We start from the raw sequence: 20,179 nt of genomic DNA, 5'->3' as shown, positions 1-20,179 counted from the left end.
ACAGCATAGCAGAAAATTTGATTATCCAAAGGCAACCGCTGAACCAGAGCCAGACCAGTGGCCCCTGGCCTCATGACTCATCCGGAGGTGCCTGTGGCCCCTGACATACCTCTTGGGATCCATCCGTGTGGCCACGGCCAGTCAGCTGAACTATATTAATTTAAACATAAAACATTTACCTTCAAAATACAGTACCCTTCCATATAGCCAGTGGCAAAGGCCAAAAGCAGAATAGGGAGATGGCTCATGGTACCCAAGGACCATCTGTGTGCCATTTGTGGTTAAGTATCACATTCTCCCCGTGTCCCGGATTCCTGCTTGGTGAGAGCAGAGTGTGTTTTCTGCCCCCTCCTCCTGCCCCGCCCCCCATTCCTCTGGAAAACGTGGCAGTTTTCCATCATCTTCTGACATCAGGCCCCATTCCTTGTTTATTCAGTCTGACGCTGCTTTCTCTAAGCAGCCTCCTCGAATTTTCACCCACTTCTAAACTGTGCTCAGAAAATTGCTATGCTTTTTTATTACAGCAAGGCCAGCGAATAATGGAATGGTAGAGAAGTGTGATGGCGATAGGCCTTGTTTAAAAGCAGATGCTGTCGACACCTGTTCTTCTACCCACAACTTCCCAAGCGGGGTGGGAGCTGAGGCAGCCACAGCAAATGGAGACATCGTGCCCCATCTCTCTGTACTCCCCACAGAGCCATTTTCTTCCGGGCTTTGGACATTTATCTGCCTGCTTTATTAATTAACAGTGGCCATTGCTATCGAACAGAACCATGTGTCCTCATTCCGAGAAGAACAACAGGTTCCAGTACTGGATAGAGACATGTCTCTCTGTGTTAAATAAGCAACATGTGTTTGTTGTCGTAAAAATCAAACTCAGTACAAAAGAGTATTAGGTAGGAAAAAAACATTTCCTTCACTTTTTCTTACTCTCCATTTGTCACACCATTTGTTCTTTTGACTTTACCTAAAATGATCGCATAATAACGTACCATCATTTATGACCATTCTGCATTGATGAATGCTTTCGTTATTTTCGGCTTTTGTCCAGTTTTCCTGCAGAGCTGCAGGGAGTGTTCTTGTACCTTTGCACGCTCTTCAACTTGGTAGACAGCGCACAGTTACCCTCTCCAAAAGACTGCATACTGCCACAGCGGTGTTTGAGAGATTCTCTTATCTCTTCATTCTAGGTGTGAGTCAGTGGCATGGTCAATGTGAAGGTCGCGTACTCTGGCAGGTTACCCGTGCTGTTCTCTCTTTCAGGCATGGTGGACATCGCCCGGCAGACGGTTGAATTCCTGTACGAGGAGAACGGTGGCATCCCAAGAGACCTCTATCTTCCCACCATCGAGGACATCAAAGACGAAGCAAACAAGTTCACGATTGATAAAGTTCGAAAAGGTTTTTGCTTTCCCCCTTACTTCGCCTGTGAAACTTCCTATGAAATGAGAGGTTGAGTTTTCCCAAGCATGACCTTGAGCCAAGCAGCAGCTGGCTCTCCTGGGTCACTCTCCTTACTCTGAGTGACGTGACCTCTTCCAGGCTCTCCCATTTGAAGCCATAATGCTTAGACATTTGTCTGTCCTTTGGTGTCCTCTTGCATGTTTCCAGAACTCACTAGCATGAGCAGGATGAGACAGGACAGTTAGACAAAGAGAGAGCGGGGTAGGTGGAAGATTCCAGACAGGCCTGGCTGCTGAGCTAATAAACCATGAATATGTGGTTATATTGTGCTTTTTAGGATTCCAGAACGGAATGTGTATATTCTTTTGATTAATTATCATATATTTTGAGGAAATGAAAATATAGAAAAACACAAAAAAAGAATTTAAAACCACTCATTAAACCTTCACAAAAATATTTGACCATCTTGGGAAGGGGAAAGAATATATTTTTTCTTTTTTCTTTTCTTTTGAGGTCTAATTCGTATGCCATAAAATTCACCCTTTTAAAGTATACAATTTAGAAATTATTAGTATTTTCACAAAATTGTGCAGTCACCAAACCATTGTCTCTAATTCAAGAACATTTTCTTCCCTCCAGAAGAAATCCTGTACCCTCACTGCTCCCCATTCCTCCCTCCCTTTAGGCCCTGGCAACAATTAATCTACTTTCTGTTTCTATGGATTTACTTACTCCATACATTTCATATGAATGGAATCATGTAACACATGGTCTTTTGTGTCTGGCCCCTTTCATGTAGCATGATTTTTCAAGATTCATCCATGCTGTAGCATGTGTTGGTACTTCATTCCTTTTTTTATGGCAAAACAATATTCCATTATATGGATAATACCCCATTTTGTTTATTCATTCATCAGCCGATGGGCATTTGGGTTGTTTCTACCTTTTGGGTGTTAGGAGTAATGCTCTGAACATTAGCGTTTAAGTTTTTCTGTGGACGTGTGTTTTCATTTCTCTTGGGCATATATAAGAGTGGGATTCCGAAGTGGCTACACCATTTTACATTCCCACCAGCAATGAATGAGGGTTCTAGTTCCTCCACATCCTTATCAGCACTGACTATTGTCCATCTTTCCGATCATGACTATCCTAGTGGATATGAAGGGGCAACTCATTGTGGCTTTGACTTGCATTTCCCTGTTGACTAACGATGTTGAACATCTTTTCACGTGTATCGTTTCATTTCTTTTTGGAGACATGTTTATTCAGATCCTTTGCCCATTTTTAATTGGCTTACTTGTCTTTTTATCGTTGTATTGTGAGAGTTCTTACAACATTTTGTTGTATTATCTTCCAGACCAAGCTGTGTTCCTTTTTGGTTATAACTAACCTGAGTGTATTGTGAAATGCTGTAGTCTCAACACGATAATGATACTTGCTCCTGAAAAAACTTCTCCATCTACCCTCCTCAGGTCTCACGGTAGTAACCCGCTCTCCAGACAGCAATAATGTAGCCAGCAGTACAGTTGGAACTGCTCTGCCAAAATTTGCCATCCGAGGGATGCTGAAAACCTTTGGGCTTCATGGAGTCGTCTTAGATGTCGATTCAGTGAGTGTACAGCCTTCTACATATACTGAGACTTCCATGCCCAGACTCCAAGTACCTTAAAAAGTGATTATACAGATGGATTACTCTTCAGATTAGGGGTGAAGAAACCAAGCTAAGTGCAGTCATACCAGATGATCCGCCTGAGACGAGCCCAGATCAGGGCTGATGGATTATAAACTCTTAACTCTCGGTGCCGTCAGTTCCTTCAGACCATGCCGCCTCTGTCATTCTTTCTGTGAGCCGTGTTCAAACTGCCCCTGCATTAGATCTACCCAAGTTTCAAAGGAAAATTCTCTCATTGTCCTTGATGAATGGATGATCTGCCATTGTCATGGTTGTTACTGACATAAATCAAAGTAATAGTTTTGTGATTTTGATCACATCATCTCATTAGTTCTCTCAGCTTCAATTGCCCTACATGTAAAATGAGTGTATTAATAAACTAGATCGTAGTTTTCGTCTCTGTTTTGCAGGGCCTTCTCATGGCGTTCAGCTAGGATCAGGGGCGGGGGCAGCGGAGAAAGGAACACAGAAGCAGTTGAGGGCAAAGCTCAGGCTTTCTTTTGAAAATGGGGTCCTGTCTGAAAGCTGTGACTGCACGATCTTCAGGTGGCATACACATGCTTGCATTTAAGAGGTTTCCTGTGCAAGAAAAACTGATGAAATAATACAATTCACATCTAAAAGTCTCTGATAAACAGATATCTGTCACCACATAGATAAGCCTTGGTATCTATCTAGAGATACAGATAATGTTAGGTACCACTAATGATTTGAAATTGCAAGTTTTCCATCTTCAACTGACTCCAGTTTACCAGAACTTAATTTATATCATTAAATTTTTAAGAGAGGCTATTGACTGGTGATTGACTAAGGTGAACCTTCAGTTTGAAAATTCTGTCAGTAATGCCGTTGATCTCCCGCTACCTTTTGGTACAAACTCTGATTCTAGTTATCAGCAATGGAAATGTGTGAAAGTAAAAATTAGAAAAATAGAAATTATGTTGAAGTAATAACTTATTTTTCAAGTAGTTTGACCCCCTTTGTTTTAATAATAACCATTAAATAAAAATTATGTTGCTGTTTGAATCCAGAATGCACATGCATGAGCTTAATTATTATTTTTCCAGCGATAAAATAGAGCTGTCAGACACATTCCCTACTTTTATAAAAATAACACAGAAACAATGAACATAAATTTTACCTGCCAACAATATGTGTTGAACTGTTACTAAAGTATAGCATTATTCTTTTAAAATTTCTAACTCATGATTACATCGAAGTTCTTAATTTACTGTACCAGTTAAAATTTGTCAACTAGTATGAAAAAGCTAAACATGCTATCAATACAGTACTCGACCAGTGGCATGCTGCTATAAAACTTTGGTTTTTTATAAATAATATATGTTTTTTAAAACTTGGGTGGGGAAAGTCAGTGCTCAAAAAAATAAGTAGACATTTCCTTTTGTGATTGCAGGTAAATGAGTTGGTGCAGGTAGAAACGTACCTCCGAAGTGAAGGTGTGCTGGTCCGATACTGGTATCCTATCGACATGTTGGAAAGGCCCCCGGCTGGCTACCGAAGGACTGCCACCAATGGGCTGGTCACACTGGACAATACTAACCTCCAAATTCACAGGTAAAATTGATCCCTTCTTTCTAGCGCGTCACAGAAATCCACTCACTGTTTTACCACACGTGCCAGTCACTGTTGACAAGAAGGATTTCCCTTCGAAGCTAAGTGTTAGAAGGAGCTAGTAAAGGTAACAGCAAAATCGCAGAAGCTGGGAAGAAAAGGTGCAGGATTCAGTACCCTGTGTGCTGTGCTGTGAGCTGGAGGGCTTGCGGGGTGGCTGGAGATTTGGAGAGTGTTTTAAGTTATGAAGAGTAGAGCAAGTCAGGAAGAGCTCAGTCAGAGGATGCCCAGCACTGTGCACAGCGGCCTGTATCTGTCACACCGACGTAGCGTTCCTCCAGGCCGGTCCTGTGAGCGCTGTGCCGGGAGTCTAAGGGGACATGCGCCTGCTCCTGGCTTAAAACCCAGAGATCAGGCAAAATTCCCTCACATGTACCTGTGAATTACTTCTTTTGGTCTTAAAAATTTTGGCAACAATTCAGAGGAAAATACAATAGTAAATGGAGTTCTCTGATAAAAGTTTCCATAAACTATTTCTCACGCTAGTCGTCCATTAGCATCACCGTTTCTCATTGTGTTGTTAATTTTGAATCAACTTGAGTGACTCTCCAGCTTAGACCTCTCACTGGAACTCCAGATGCACGAATTCAGCTGACTCTGTGCCATCTCCATTCTGATATACGAATCACCCCATTTGGATGGTCTGAAATTCAGCGTAAAAATCAAATTTACAAGACCAAAATAGGCCACACTTGGCACTGGCGTCACTTAGAAAGACACCGGATAGCAAGCATGGCACACTACAGGGCAGTGTCATGCTTGTGTGTGTCTTCAGTAGGAGTCATCACAGTCATCCAGCAGTTCTGGGGCTGGTCCCTGACCCCACCCAAACAAGTGACAACCCAGGTGTGTGAGGGACGGACTTCACATGGTAGTGTTCACGTGGAGGCTGAGCAGTCCCATGTCCCAAGTAGAAGCCATTGTCTTTTGTAACAGTTCCACGGGCACAGTCTCTAGGCATTCCAACAAGAGTCTCCATACCCCAGGAAGCTTTGAAGCCGCAACTCACCGAGAACATTCTTTTGGGCCTCCCAATACAGATACAGCTTACCAACTGGGAGTCACTTTGACCATAAGCAGTGTGCCTGGTGGTATTGCTGATATTCTGCTTTTGCCAGGTTTTCAGAACGAAGCTAAAAACATGTTAACCAAGGTCAATTGTTAAGTAGACAGGGAAGGAGTTTTGTTGGCCCTTTGCTCAGAGATAATCTCATAGGCACCTAAAATGTAGCCTGTGAGGCAGAATCTGGATTTTTCTCCCAAACGCCTCCTTCACTGGTCTTTCAATATCTGTAAGGGGGCCGCGAGTCATCCTTTTTCCTCACTATCTCATGCGACCTTTCAGCGAGTCCTGTTGACTCTTCCTCCAGAATATGTCCCCACTCTATATGTGCATTTCTGCCACCACCCCACTAGTCTAGGCCTCAGCGCTCTCTTCTCCCCACAACAGCCAAGGTGAGCTTTTAGAAACAAATCAGATCCTTCACCTTTTTTCTCTAAGTCAAGCCTTCCCTTGGCTTTTCATTTCCCTTGGTGTAGAGTCAAACCCTTAACCTGGCTCACGAAACCCCGGGTGGGCCTGAGCCTCTTTCTCCAGCATACTCCCCTTCGGCAGCGCTGGCCTTTCGGTTCCTCTCACACACTGAGCTCACTGCTTCCTCAGCATCTCTGTGTATGCTGTTCCCTCTGCCTGGAATGCTTTGCCCAGGACTTTGCTCAATCTTATCATCAGATCTCAGTGGATATATCATCTTTCCAAAAGGCCTTGCCTTACTATCTAAAGTCGGCATGCAGTCACATGTTGTCATAACACTATTTTACTTCTCTTCCAGGACCTGATATTTTTGCTTATTTTTTAAAAAATTTATTGTGGTCTCCTCCCTCTAGAATGTAAGCTTCCTGAAAGCAGAGACTTTGATTCTCTGCCAGAGCCCCTAGTGCTCACATTACAGACTCAAAATAATTGTCGAAAAGGATCCTCAAATGCGATAATGTTGAAGGTTATAAAGCTTTATTGACTTTGATTAAGTCAGTTATATTTTTAGCAAATGTCTCACATAGATGAAACCTGCTGACTACTGACTAGCAACTGGGAGAAAAGGCGAGAATGTGCTTCGTAGGGTTAAGTCAGACTACAGGTGTAGGATGTTTGTTCTCGGTATCAATGCGGTGACCTTGGTATTGGGAGAAATGTGAAATGTGCCATACAGTTTTGATTGATTAGTAATTTCTGGTGCTAGTATGGATTTTCATCACAGGTATACTTTGTCTAAAGCACTAACATGAGTTTGAGAAAGAACTTTAAAAAACAAAGGGGTGGGGAGCTCATTAGCGACAGGGTGAAGCAGGGCTGCCAGGGAATCCAGAATCATCTCATTCCAGCTTTGTCCTGGCAACTTCAGCCTGTGAAATCTGAGGAGAAGGCTGTGGGGAGTCTGTAAGAGCCTTCAGCTTTCATATTCAGACCTCGTCTGTTTTGCTGCCCCGATGCCATGAGCTGTGCATGTGTCGTCAAGGATGGACTTCCGAGGAGGGAGGACACAGGTGGAGTCGATCTGTTTTAGTATCTGGCACAAGAACATTACAGACTGGTAGAGGTGAGAAGGAAACCACCCCAAATGCAGCATCTTCTCTATTTTTTATCGTCATAGCTATACACACTCCCAACGGTTACATATTGGGTTGTTCCTTTAATTGCCATTACACCCAAATGTGATTCATCATAGACTAGCATTAAACTTAATTTGGGTCACAGGCAATATCGAGCAACCTCTGTTGGCTCCGAGTGGGTTTTATGCCGAGGCTTTATAGAAACAATAGGGCTGCTTCTCACTTTTTTAGTTAAATACTCAATACCAGAAGATTTTTAATTATGGTGATTAGCTAATAAAATACAGGGAGCCTTCCCTGTGCTTGGTATTAGCTAGATCAGATTCCTCACCAAGAGATGTAAATTCCAAATGAGACCTGCTTAGTCAAGGTGAATGCCAGTTAGTTCATAAATTCATCACATTAAAAATGCCCACAGTGAATTTTTTACAATAGCTTTATCTAGATATGTCACGTGTCATACAATTCACCTGTTTAAAGTTTACAAGTCAGTGGTTTCTAGTATATTCACAGTTTGCAGCCATCACCACCATCAATTGTAGAACATTTTCATCTCCCCAAGAAGAAACTCCATCCCCATTATTAGTTTCTATCCTGCTGTCCCCTAACTCAGCCGCCAGCCTATTTCCTGTTTCTGTGGGTTTGCTTAATTCTGGACAGTCTGTATGAACAGAACCGTAGAACGCGTGGCCCTCGCGTCTGGCTCCTTTCGCTCAGCATCACGTCTTCAGGTTTTGTCCACGTCGCGGCACGTGTCAGTACCTCGTTCCTCTTTACCGCTGAATGAGGGGACATTGTATAGAGTTACTGGTCCTCAGCTGATGGACATTTGGGTTGTCTGCACATTCCGGCTAGGAATAATGCTGCTGTGAACATACATACACAAGTTTTCGAACATGGATTTTCTTTTCCACGGTGGCTTTTTGAGTTGAGAAAATCCAAACATAACTAAATGTGGCTTTTTACTTAAAACAGAGGTGACTAGCTTGGAGTGCAGAACACGGGGCCAGAGGAGAAGCCCGAGGCATGTCCTTGCCCTTCGGAGGCCTGCAGCTGGCCCAGTGCACCGGTCGGAGCTGGGCTGGGGCTGGGCCGGGGCGTAGGTGCTCAGCGGTCCCCCTGCCTTCTCCCTTGCAGAGAGCTGCTGCGATGTGAGGCCGCGCTGGCCAGGCTGTACTGCCGCATGGCTCTGCTGAATATCTTCGCCCCCAAGCTGCCTCACTTGTTTACCCGCCTCTTCCACATCCCTGCCATCCGGGACATCACCCTGGAGCACCTACAGCTGCTGTCCAATCAGCTGCTCGCACCGCCCCTCCCAGGTAAGGCTTGGGAGGAACAGACCCAAGAGTGAGTCAGGCCCCCAGCGGGGGTGGCGCTTAGTGTTGTCGCCACAACGCCGCCGTCCACACCATCCACGTGGAGGGTTCAAGCACAGCGCCTTTAGGTAGCAGAGATAAACCGCGCCGAAGAGCCACGGTGGTCTTGACACTGCTTCTCACTCTGAAAAATCTAAGCGTTAACACTCCCTCTAGTCATCAGTCTACTAAGCATTCATTGAGCTTCCGAAACTAATTGTGGATCAAGGAAAGTTAAGTGCTGTTCATGAAGGCTAGCCACTGCACCGTTGCCTCAGACGCTCCACTTGGCGCTGTCAAGAAGGGGATTGTGTCCCTGTTGCCAAGCCCTCCTGAGTGACACATCGCGACTCCCTGAGCTGTTTAACGGGCCAGCTTGTATCTGCTGACCTCGGGGCTGTGGGGCGAGGGCAAGTGCTGTGTTTGCTCCCCCGGTGAGTACTAAGTGGTGAAGCCACTTAGCCAGTTCAGGACTGAAGGCCCCCTCTATCTTCCTCTGGCACCTCGGCCTCCAGCCTGCTCCCCTTGACCTCCTAGCAGCTAGGATGGGAGCAAGAGGTGAGAAGGGAGGTGGCATTCTAAGCTTAGCGGACACCTCGCAGCTCTGGTGTCCCAGCCAGTGCGTATGTGTGAGCCGCGCCTCCACTGACCCAGCTCAGTGCCTGAGGTTCCCTCGCTCACCGAAGGACTTCGAGATGCCAATGCACATCCGGAAAGCCTCGAAGAGCTTGTGGAAGCAGCTTTGCCACAGTGACCTGACACCTTTTCCCACTCAGCCACCCTGGGTGTGCCTCCGTGCGGCTCGGGGCAGGCCAGGGCCATCCAGTAGATCGGGCTCTGGGAACCCTGAATCCAAGCAGCTCCACTTCTGCTTCGGCTTCCATAAGGTTTTATTTTAGGAAATAGTTTGGCTGCTTAAAAGAAAACAAAATTCCAAGACCACTGATCCCCCGAATCCCTCCCAGCCTGGCATCTGACTCTTATCCCAGACATTATCCCAGACATTATGTCCAAGCTAGGCCCTCCGGGTCGTCCGGACAGTCTGTTCACAGTGACTTCGGCTCCCTCCGCCCTTAGCCGCTGTGGTTCTGTTAACTTAGGGTCCCTTCCTGTCCCCAGACGGCACCATCAGCTCCAGCTCCATCCTGCTGGCGCAGTCCCTGCAGCACTGCGTCCGTTCCCAGACCTGCTCGGCCACAGACCTCTTCTACCAGGGCGGCTCCCGGACACTGAGAGAGTGGCTCGGTGTGGCCATCACACGGACACTGCACCAGGGCGAGGAGAGCCTTCTGGAGCTGACGAAGCAGATCTGCTCTTTCCTGCAGGTAAAAGGCTGGAGCCCGAGTGGCCCTCAACTGGGAATCCAGTTTTCAATCAGGTGGCTTTCGGGCTTGCTAAAAATGACAGTCTTTCTTCCTCTGCATTGGTCTCCTTTGCGATGCTCTTCTGCCCTGTCCCATCATACTGTCCTTCCTCCGGAGCGCTTTCTTGTCCCCCCAGCCCTGACAGCGTGTGCCTCGGCTATGTCCTTGACCGGGATCTGGGAAGGTGAAGTGCGCCCCTGAGCTGAGCCTGTGGCGTTCCCTGTTCATGTCTCTGCAGACAGCACCAGAGCAGTTCCCCTCCGAAGAGTTTCCCATTTCCGAGTCCAAGGTCAACCTGGACGTTAACTTCCCTGGGGCGGCTTTCGTCGTTGTGTCTTGCAAAGAAAGTCAGTCTGGATTTCGCAAAGAGTAAGTCGCCCAGAGGGTGGTGGTGTTGCTGAGCTGAGCCTGTGGCTTTCCCTGTTCATGTCTCTGCAGACAGCACCAGAGCAGTTCCCCTCCGAAGAGTTTCCCATTTCCGAGTCCAAGGTCAACCTGGACGTTAACTTCCCTGGGGCGGCTTTCGTCGTTGTGTCTTGCAAAGAAAGTCAGTCTGGATTTCGCAAAGAGTAAGTCGCCCAGAGGGTGGTGTTGGGAGAGAAAAGCAAAGTGGATTCTGGTGAAACTGACGGAAGAAAAACTCAAATTTTTTTTTTTCTTTAATGCTTACTATATTTGAAAATAATTTACAATTCTTCCCGTATCTCCCTATTTTGGAAATCAGTCTTTGTAAAGAATGACCTTCAGAAATGTGGTGGGGGTGACTTAGGCACGCCCAGTTCTCACCCGCCTCCTGACGAAGCATCTGTTGACTCCCCCTGGCGATCGTGGTGGACTCTCCTCACACCCGTCCCTCCTCCTCAGCTCCTCCCTGTACAAGGCGCCATGGGCACGAGTGCTCGTGTACGGGCTCGGCCACAAAGTGAAGCGGAATGGCCAGCTAAACCTCATCGAGGCCGTCTGCTACCCGCGGGACGCGTCTCCGGCCAACACCGGGCTCACGCCGCCTCCCACCACCAACCAGTACCCTTCCGTGATCCTCTCCACAGACAAGGTCCACATCAAACTGGGTAAATCCTGATTAGCTCATGGTAATAAGAACAGCTCGAAGTCATCCTTTGCTTTCCTTCTTTTCAACAGTAGAAAGGGTTTTGTACCTTGTACCTTGCTGTGGTCCAATTTCCTATGGGTAAAGAATGGGGCTGCTTGGGGCGGCGGATTTTAGACGAAGTGGATGAAAAGAGCTTGTGTCCTGCCTAGATGAGGCCTGGCAGGTGCTTCCCAGACCCCAGTGGGGATTTCTTGTCCTTCCACAGTGTGTGTGGGGACACCTGCAATTTAGGTTGACCCGAACAGAGCAGTCTCGTCATTTAGTGCTGATAATCCAAGCTGCCTTTCCTCAAGTCCTCATTAAAACCAGCTTCTCGGGTGTGATGCGGCTCCCTGGGGCGTGGGCCTCCCATGAGCCTATCTCCCCTATCTAAGTGGTAAACAGCCCTGAGGCCAGGCCAGGAAGCCTGGATGGTCTCGTCTCTCTGGCATCTTTTGTTAAACCTCCATGGACTTAGTTTAGATCAGGACTCCATTTCTAAATCGTGAAGCTGTTGCTGACTGTCCGCTTCAGGTACCGCACCAGCTGGCTAAGTAAACACGCAGAGGAGAAGAAAACCTTGTCTTAGAATCCCTGGGTACATTCAACAAGAAAAGACAGACACAGTTGCTAAAGGCAATTGTAAGATACATGGGTCTTGGCTTCTCCGTGGGCCCAGTCCAAGAGACATTACATCTTTAGGGAATGAGATGATTGGACATTTCTGAAATGATTTGGTTATTACTAAACAACTTGATCATCTCTTTTTATTGGGGTCCATTTTTTCGTATTTTGCCTATACTAGCTGTTTTCGAAACTCTGTATTAAACACGGAAAATCTCTGTCTTACCTATCATTCCCCAGTTACCAGCATGTAAACGTTCACCCCAGAGTACAGACCAGTCAGCAGTGGTTCCCCCCGACTTGACCCCTGAAGCCTGGTTTATGTCTGACCGGTGCTTGCAGTGGGGTTGGGGTCAGTGCAGGATGTGAGGGCGACCAGGTCTCAGGGTCAGTTTCAGACCATGGCAATGACAGAAGGTAATAAAAGAGAATCAAGGCCTGAGGTCTTGGTAGTGCCTAGTCTTCAGGACTCCCTGCCGTCCCCTCTGTAAGCCTGATGGAAGCTCAGTGCGGGATCGCAGCCACACCAAAGGGCCAGTTATTTCTTTACCGAGCTGGGACTGTTCCAGTGAAGCATCTTTGAAAGTCTGACTTAACAGTTTCCATGCCGGGTCATCAGGCTCGTTGGTATCTGACTGACTGAGCAATGTTCATCTTTCCCTCTTCCCATTGCTGCCCTTCGTCCCAGTGTCACACCGATAAGTGGACTCCTTGAAGGGATGTCCCTTGGCTCCATCTGCACCTGCCGCTGACTCTGTCTGGAGTGACGAGTCCCCTCGCCTCCAGCAGACGCGCGGCAGCCTTTCCGGCTGTTTCTGCACACACACGGGGCAGACCTTTTCCTCGGGCCTGTTTCGGTCAGGTGCTGCCAAGCACAGCTTTCCTCCTGGGCTCTTTTAGGCGTGTCGCCACCTCCCGGAGCCGTGCTGGTGCTGCATTCCCTGCCTCTGGAGTTCCCACTGGCCGTGGCCTTCGCCGAGCAGCTGCTGTCCTGGAAGTCAGAGGATGGCGAAGGGAGATCGGAGGACGAGCCCGACACCGTCCCGGCGTCTGTCCTCCTGCTAGTGGTGGAGCTGCTGGGTGAGGCTCACGCCCTCGGGAGCGGGAGCGGGGCCCTGGGCGAGCTGGCGAGCTGTCTCGGGTGTGAGGGAGGAGCTCGCCAGGCGGGCCAGGGAGTGGCCCAGCAGCCACGGCCTCCTGTCAGGTTGCTGCCATTGGAAGGAGGCTGGGGGCGTTGAGGGGAAGGTGCAGCCTAGGCCTCCACATCTGTGGTTTGCGGGGTATTTCCATTATTTTTAGGAACGGCAACTAACCATGAAAATAAGATCGATTTTTATCACACTTTACTTTAAAACAGAAATATATGCCATATTGAAACTTTGAAGGTTAAAGATGGTATGGAAGTGAATGATGTTGCAAAATCAAATGTTATGACGTCATCGCTCCTGCAAAGTTAAAAATGGGTTTTGGCAAAACTCATGGAATGGTCAGCTTCAGAGTTGTATATTTACCATACGTTAATTTCCGTCAAAAAATTTTCTAAATAAATATTGAACTTTAATGATATCTCTGCTTATGTGTTTAGAGATGAAACGTACTGATGTTTGCAAGTTATTTTGAAATAATCAAAAGCTAAGATGAGTTTATGGGTGAGTGGAGGGATAGGTAGCTGTATATAATAAAGCAAATACAGCAAAATATTAATGGTGGAATCCAGGTGATGGGCAAAAAGGTGTTCGCTGTGTAAGTATTTCCATTTTTCTATATTTTTGAATGTTTTTATAATATATTGGAAGGGGGAAAGTGTTGCAAACTCAGACGCCCTCTGGGGTCAGGCAGATGATGTAAGTGAGGGAAATAAAGGAGGAAAGCAGGCTGGGGGAGTTTGGCGAACTGAAGGGTAGGTGCCCTGTCAGGCAGCCACTGAGCCCCGCTGCTCAGGGTTGCATGAGGACGTGGCTCCAGTCCTGCCAAGTATTACTACTTTTTACTTCAAGAAAAGCCAGAAATCCAGAGATTGATATTTATTTCCCAACTAATTCAAATTCTTTAAAACACATGGGGATGGCGGGGGACGCGGAGGGTGGTGAGCAGGGAACCACTGTCTCTGGGAACAAGATGTCTGTGGCCAGTCTCAGCTCGTGGGCCGCCATTTGCAATTTTAGTGAAGAATTCTCTCCAAGGCCTTCTTCTTACATCAGTGTCAAATGGCAGAGGAAGGACAGTGGAGGAGGAAACACAGCGTCTGAGGGACAAACCTGGGACCCCATTGGCACTTGTCCTCTGTGAATGGCTCAATGAGGCCCGCATCTCATGACAGCCTCCGCTTCTTTCCAGTTCGAATTAGCAAACAGCATTGCCCCAAGAGAGCAGGAGGCGCGAGCCCCGCCTCCATGGGTGCTGGGCTTGAGCAGAGATCAGGCTGGTGCTTCAGCCGGGCCGGCCCTGGGGGCTCCCTGTCTGTAACACGCCTGCGTGAACGTAAGATACACATCTGGCGTGAAGGGACTTCAGCACAAATATGTGGTCCTTCCTGTTCTAGACAGCATTTCCCAACCTCCAGTCATTCCTCTGCCACCTTTATGTCATTTCTGCCATGTCTATCAGCATTTATTTATTTAATTGCTGTCATGACAATCAATTCCTTTCTCCATATTTTTCAAACCTAAATTTTAAAGAAAATTTCATATTGTTACTTTAAATGGGAAATAAGTATTCCTTGCCATACATAAGTAGAAGATAATTATAAAAACAGAAAGGTAGTTACTGTTAGGAAATTCTGGCTAAGTCCTGTTGCCTGTCAGAGGCTCTGAGTCTTGGCCCATCTCTGTTAAGAAAGTACCAGCCCCACAGTAAGGCTGTTTCATTGACAAAACGAGCACTTAAAAAAGCATTTTGAAAGGAATAGTTTTTCAGTGTGTGTTTCTGTGCTGTCTGGTAAAATTGGATTGTATGCCCCCAGCAGTAAGCGTCCCTTGGTTCCGGAAACATGGTTCTAGTGACTTGTCAGCAACTAACTTTGATAACCTCATGAGAAAGAAAATATTGATGTTTTTGGCCTCAGCTACAGACGCCAGCTCCATGCGATCATGTGCCACAGGGGTGAAGGCCATAGGCTCTCGAGCCAGCCTGCCAGGCCACCTCCTGGTCGCCGTGACCTTGGGCAAATCCTTCAACCATTTGAGCCTGCTTCCTCATCTGTGAGGTGGGGATAAATAATGTGACATCTGTCCCACAGGGTTGCTGTGAGGATGGGCCCCACTAAAGTGCTTGGAGCAGTGCCTGGAACGTACTAAGAGCTGTACGGTGATTGCTGCTCTCGCTGCTTTCTGTTTGCCTCAGGAAACTTCCTGTGGACCACGGACACGGCGGCCTGTGTGAAGGAGCTCGTCTTCCATCTCCTGGCAGAGCTGCTGCGCACAGCGCAGGCCCTGGAGCAGAGGAAGCGCCCCGCTGGCCTGTCCTCGTCCATCGCCCTCCAGCTGAACCCCTGTCTGGCCATGCTCATGGCCCTGCAGTCAGAGCTGCATAAGCTGTACGACGAGGAGACCCAGAGCTGGGTCTCAGGCAGCAGCTGCGGAGGCTCAGGGACAGCGGCGGCCACCGACCAGGGCAGGTTCTCTACCTACTTTCATGCACTCATGGAAGGCTGCCTGGCGGTGGCCGAAGTGACCCTGCCTACCAACATGAGTGTCACAGCCAGCGGGGTGACCTCAACGACCGCCCCGAACCTCAGTGACTCCTCCTCCTCCTCCTCGTCGTCCCCAGGACAGACACCGCAGAGCCCTAGCCTCCTGTCCAAAAGGAAGAAAGTGAAGATGAAGCGAGAAAAGGCCTCCTCCTCCGGGAAGCGCCAGTCCTCCCGCTCCGTGGACTCAGACCCCGCCGTGCTCAGCATCGGGGGCAGCAAGCCTGAGGACATGCTGTGGTTCCATCGAGCCCTCACCTTGCTCATCATTCTCCGGCACCTCACCAGGAAGGACCCGCAGGGGCTGGGCGTGACGAGCGACGCCATCGCCGACGCCTGCCAGGCCCTGGTAGGCCCCACCGCCCACAGCCGCTTGCTGGTGATCTCTGGAATCCCCACCCACCTGGACGAGGGCATCGTCAGAGGCGCCATCCGCAAGGCCTGCAATGCCCACGGCGGGGTCTTCAAAGACGAGATCTACATTCCCCTGCAGGACGAAGACCCCAAGAAGCCAAAAGACAAGGCCGAGGGTAGTGATGGGAAAGCCGAGCCGGAGAAGAGCCCCGGCTTTCCGAGCACGGACAGCTTGGAGGTCAGCACGTCCAGCAGCCTGACGCCTGCCATGAGCATCAGCGCCTCGGCCTCCACCAGTCAGGCCTCCATTTGCAGCTCCCAGGGCATCTCGCAGACAGTCAGCGACCTCTCTGTGGACCCGCTGCCCTCAGGCCTCGAGCTGCCCATCCCTCCTGGCTTGCTAGAGCCCCACGTGGTGTCCAGCCAGGAGAGCCTGGACATCTCTCTGTGTAGCACCGGTAGCCTGGGCAGCCTGGGGAGCCTGGGGGAGCCGCTGGACAACACAGAGATGGCCTCGGTGTCCGACGTGGGCTCCCTGTACACGGTCACGTCCCTGGACAACCAGCCCCTTGCCTCGCGCCCCATCAAAGGCTTCGCGGTCGTGGAGGTAACGGTGCCCACGCCTTGGCCAGCACTGCAGTCGGGAGCAGTGTGGATCCCCCAACCCTCTTTAAGCCGTCCAGTGTTATTTGCGAGCCATTACCTAATAGTTGACACTGGGCACTTAGGGGCCTCCTTGAGGCAGCTCTCGGAACCGGTAATGATTTGTTACGCTGGTTCACTGTGTCTGAGGTCCCAGCTCTAAGCACTGTCGGGTCTGGTGTCAGGAAGTGAATGCAGTTTGCTGCTGAGTGCAGGAGGAAGGCGGAGGGGCTGGAGGGGCTGGAGGGGCTGGAGGGGCTGGAGGGGCTGACCTTCCCTGACAGAGGGGCTCTGTCAAGTGCGTTCTGACTCAGCCCTACCCACCGGTATCCTTCTGAGGGGCCTGGGGATGTAAACGTTGCCATCACAGGAGGGATCGTCACTGAGCACTGAGGACAGGCTCATGCCGTTCTCTCCCAGGTGATTGTGAGTTTCAGACGATGTGCACATAGCCAGGTCACGTTCCCGCTTTAGGGTCCCGTCTGTTCCTTGGGCCTCCTTGTTTAGAAATCCTGCATCCCGTGTCTCCGTGTGCCCTTGTGGGATGGGAGTCGGGCTCAGAGTGAAAACTGTCCCCCCTCTTCGGGTGTGGAGCAGTGACACTGGGAAACGCTCGCACCGCCTTGCTCTCTCCCCGAAACGGGGGCTCAAGGGTCCGGTGGTTGGCCTCCTCCCTGGAATCGCTTCTTTAGCTAGCCACCTTCTTCCTGGGGACGTTCTCGGAGGCTGGCACGGACTTCAGCCCGCTGAGCTACCGAATAAAGTCACAGACCCGGCCATTTCTAGTTGAGTTGTTGCCTAAAGGTTACAACTGTTGGTAGCAGGGGACACTTTACCGCAGGCCCGCTCTCCCGCGTGAGGCGAGGGTCCCAGGGGACGGCAGGCAGCAAAGGCCATTCCTGTCGAAGGGGTGGTCGCTCTGCACCCCAGTCCCTACCCTTTTCTCTGTTCACACAGATCAGATCCCGAGCCAAAATCGAGAAAATTCGAGCAAGTTTATTTAACAATAACGACTTGATCGGTTTGTCGAGTTTGGATGGGGAAGACGAGTTGATGGAAATGTCCACGGAAGAGATTCTCACTGTGTCCGTAGTAAATCAGAGTCTGTTCGACACTCAGGGGAGCCCAGGGCTAGAAGATTACTTCAATGATAAGTCAATTAAAGGTGAGTCATGGGTTTTTTAAAGTAATAGACCTCTTTTTTGAGTGGTTTTACATTTATAGAAAAAATGGAATGAAAATCATTTCCCCCTCCGTGCCCAATTTCCCCTATTCTTGACGTAAAAGAACTTTGGGAGCACTCCTGGGGTTGCACATTTGAGAAAGAAATGGTTCCGGGCTTGGGGAGATGTGACAAGAAGTTCATTGCATGGCTCACAGAAGGTGCGTTGCATACATCTCATGTGATGTAGCGAGAACATTCCTTCTCTCTCCCAGCTGTCAGGGCTCAGAAGGCCATCAGAGCAGCCCGTCACAGGCCACCATAGGCCAGCTAGCCAAGGGACCACCAGGAATGGCTCTGCCACAGCCTGCTTCAGACTCGAATGTGCGCAGGCATTTAAGTCATATTTTCCTTTTTGTCTAACCAAGCTTCGCCTTGTTCAAGTTCAAGTGTATTAATTTTGTTCTGTCTATGGAGCTAGAATGTACCAAGTCCATTGCTAGTAATCATTTGGTCATATGCTTGAATGCTTCACCTTTTAACACTAACTCTTAGAGAAGAAATAGTTCCGGCTCCTTTTTCACAGAGTCCCACTTTGTCGTTCTGGGGCTCTTATGTGAGTGGACCTGCCTGGCTTCCCCACATCTTCTGTTACGATGCTGAGTTTTCATCCAGGACCCGGGCTCTACCGAGGCCTCACAGAGCTGATCTAGCAAAACTGCCCCCCTCCCCCACTGGAAGCCTGCCACTCGCCCCAAGCTTCACAGCAGAAGCAGCAGCAATTTTTCCTTTTTCTTTTTATAATTACAGTTCTTTGTGTTCTCATTTTTATTATGTACTAGTCTTTCTCAATTGTTAATCTAAGTCCTTTTTCTAAATCTTTGATATTGTTTGAAATTTCATAATAGAGTTGTTGAGTTTATTTTCTTTTATGTTTTCCAAGTACAAAAATGTTGAGTATAAGTTCTATTATTTGTCGTTCTTTCAAATTTTTATCCCCTGACCATGACATTTTGAAATGTTTCCTCAGTGCTGGAGCCAGGGTGAGGTAAGTGAAGCCGTGGGCACATGATTTAATGGGACTCCGGAAACTCAGTGTTCTAGATAAATAATATTTTGGGGCAGTATTTATAAAAACCAAAATTAATGCAGAATATCCATGGTGAACAAAATATTAAAATTTTAAATAATAAAATCATTATTACTGATTTTTCCTCTTGTATCGGCACAGCAGTGTTATTTTGCTCAACGTGGATTGTTTTGTATTAATTTTGATTTGTTTTAATACTGCATTAAACTCTGTGCCCTGTCGCTGAGGTTTGGGCAGTCTTGAGCCCGAGGGGCCTGCCTCGCTCCTCTCGCCCTGCTCTCGGCCCTGTTCCCGGGTTAGTGTGTATTTGCCCCATCAGCTCTCAGCTGCCCACCTGGGGTGACTAGTCTGAGACCGGCGGGAAACCTAAAATCTTTTCCTGCCACAGTCAGTGCTTCCCCGGTCTTACCATACTTTGAATTTAGTTCCAGTTCCTGATTCTGTTAGAGTCAAACCTCCTACATAAGATATTCCATCTTTCGGTAACATGTTTGCCACATTCCTGCCACACACATTTTGCTCGAGATTCTTCAAGTTGTGGTTCTGCTGAGTCAGCTCTTAGGGCTTGGCCACCTCTCTCTCTGGCGCGCTTGTCCTCCCCGTGCCTGCGAGGCCTTTGTGCTATGTTTCCCATCCCAGGCCTCACCTGGGCGTGGCCCTGGTGCGTCAGACCTCCAGAGAGACAGGTTCAGGAGGGCAGGGCTGGAAGGAAGGCCAGTCAGCTCTGAGCTGGGGTCCATGGCCTTGAGAGGCATGGGGACGCATCCTGATTGCCCCATTAGGAAAGGTGGGGACATCTTCTACAACACTTGTTTGGGGACAAAAAAATAAGTACTTTTTTTCTCCTGCTTGTGGACAATTTTCTTGGATCTAAGAAAACTATTTTTCCACCTGCTCAGTGTGTCAGTTTTGAAACCTGTTTTCTAATAATGCAATACCCGTTTAACAACTCGTACTTTTCACTAAAGCTACTTGCAGGCTCTGTAGCTTTTTGTTCCTTTGGGACTGTCTAGCACTAATGTGTTGTTACAAGAAGTTAAACTGTCATAATAAAGGCCCAAGAGTTCAGTGTCTCGAAGCCGATAGAAGTTAATTTCCTGTATGTGTAAGAGTCCAGGGTGAGCGCCGAGGTCTGCCATCCCCGGGGGCTTGTCATGTCCATGCTGCCAGTGGAGGGGATGAGTGCAGAAGAGAGCTGGCCCAGGAGTGGCTCATGTCCCGTGTCACAAGGCCATACCTTACTGCAAAGAATGCTGGGTGTGCCACAGAGGTGTGTGCCCCCAAAGAGGAAACCAGGCTTTGGCAGACTGTCCATCGTCGCTACTAAATGTCTGTTACACAATTTCAAAAATAAATTCTTCATGAAAAATAAAGTGCTGCAGGCTTTTCCCGCCACGGCATGTTCACGGCAGAACCCTTTCACCCTCCTCCGTTCCGTACCAGGTGAGAAGCTGGTACCCGGAGCCAGAGAGGTGCTCACGGAGATATTTCA

General features: G+C 48.5%; 1 protein-coding gene across 1 annotated transcript in view; it reads left to right on the top strand.

The window, feature by feature from the left end:
- HECTD4 (HECT domain E3 ubiquitin protein ligase 4) overlaps positions 1–20,179 on the top strand; it is a 120,776-nt gene that overhangs the window by 83,390 nt on the left and 17,207 nt on the right. The window contains exons 52-61 of the mRNA XM_015586776.2: positions 1,264–1,401; positions 2,877–3,013; positions 4,491–4,651; positions 8,456–8,637; positions 9,793–9,998; positions 10,276–10,406; positions 10,902–11,107; positions 12,652–12,831; positions 15,094–16,400; positions 17,393–17,600. Coding sequence (XP_015442262.1) covers positions 1,264–1,401; positions 2,877–3,013; positions 4,491–4,651; positions 8,456–8,637; positions 9,793–9,998; positions 10,276–10,406; positions 10,902–11,107; positions 12,652–12,831; positions 15,094–16,400; positions 17,393–17,600 — 2,856 coding nt within the window. The remainder of the gene's footprint in view (positions 1–1,263; positions 1,402–2,876; positions 3,014–4,490; positions 4,652–8,455; positions 8,638–9,792; positions 9,999–10,275; positions 10,407–10,901; positions 11,108–12,651; positions 12,832–15,093; positions 16,401–17,392; positions 17,601–20,179) is intronic.

Source organism: Pteropus alecto, unplaced genomic scaffold, assembly GCF_000325575.1.
Source record: "Pteropus alecto unplaced genomic scaffold, ASM32557v1 scaffold113, whole genome shotgun sequence".
Taxonomy (NCBI): Eukaryota; Metazoa; Chordata; class Mammalia; order Chiroptera; family Pteropodidae; genus Pteropus; species Pteropus alecto.
Note: the sequence above shows the minus strand (reverse complement) of the source record. Positions and strands in the feature narration are given on the sequence as shown.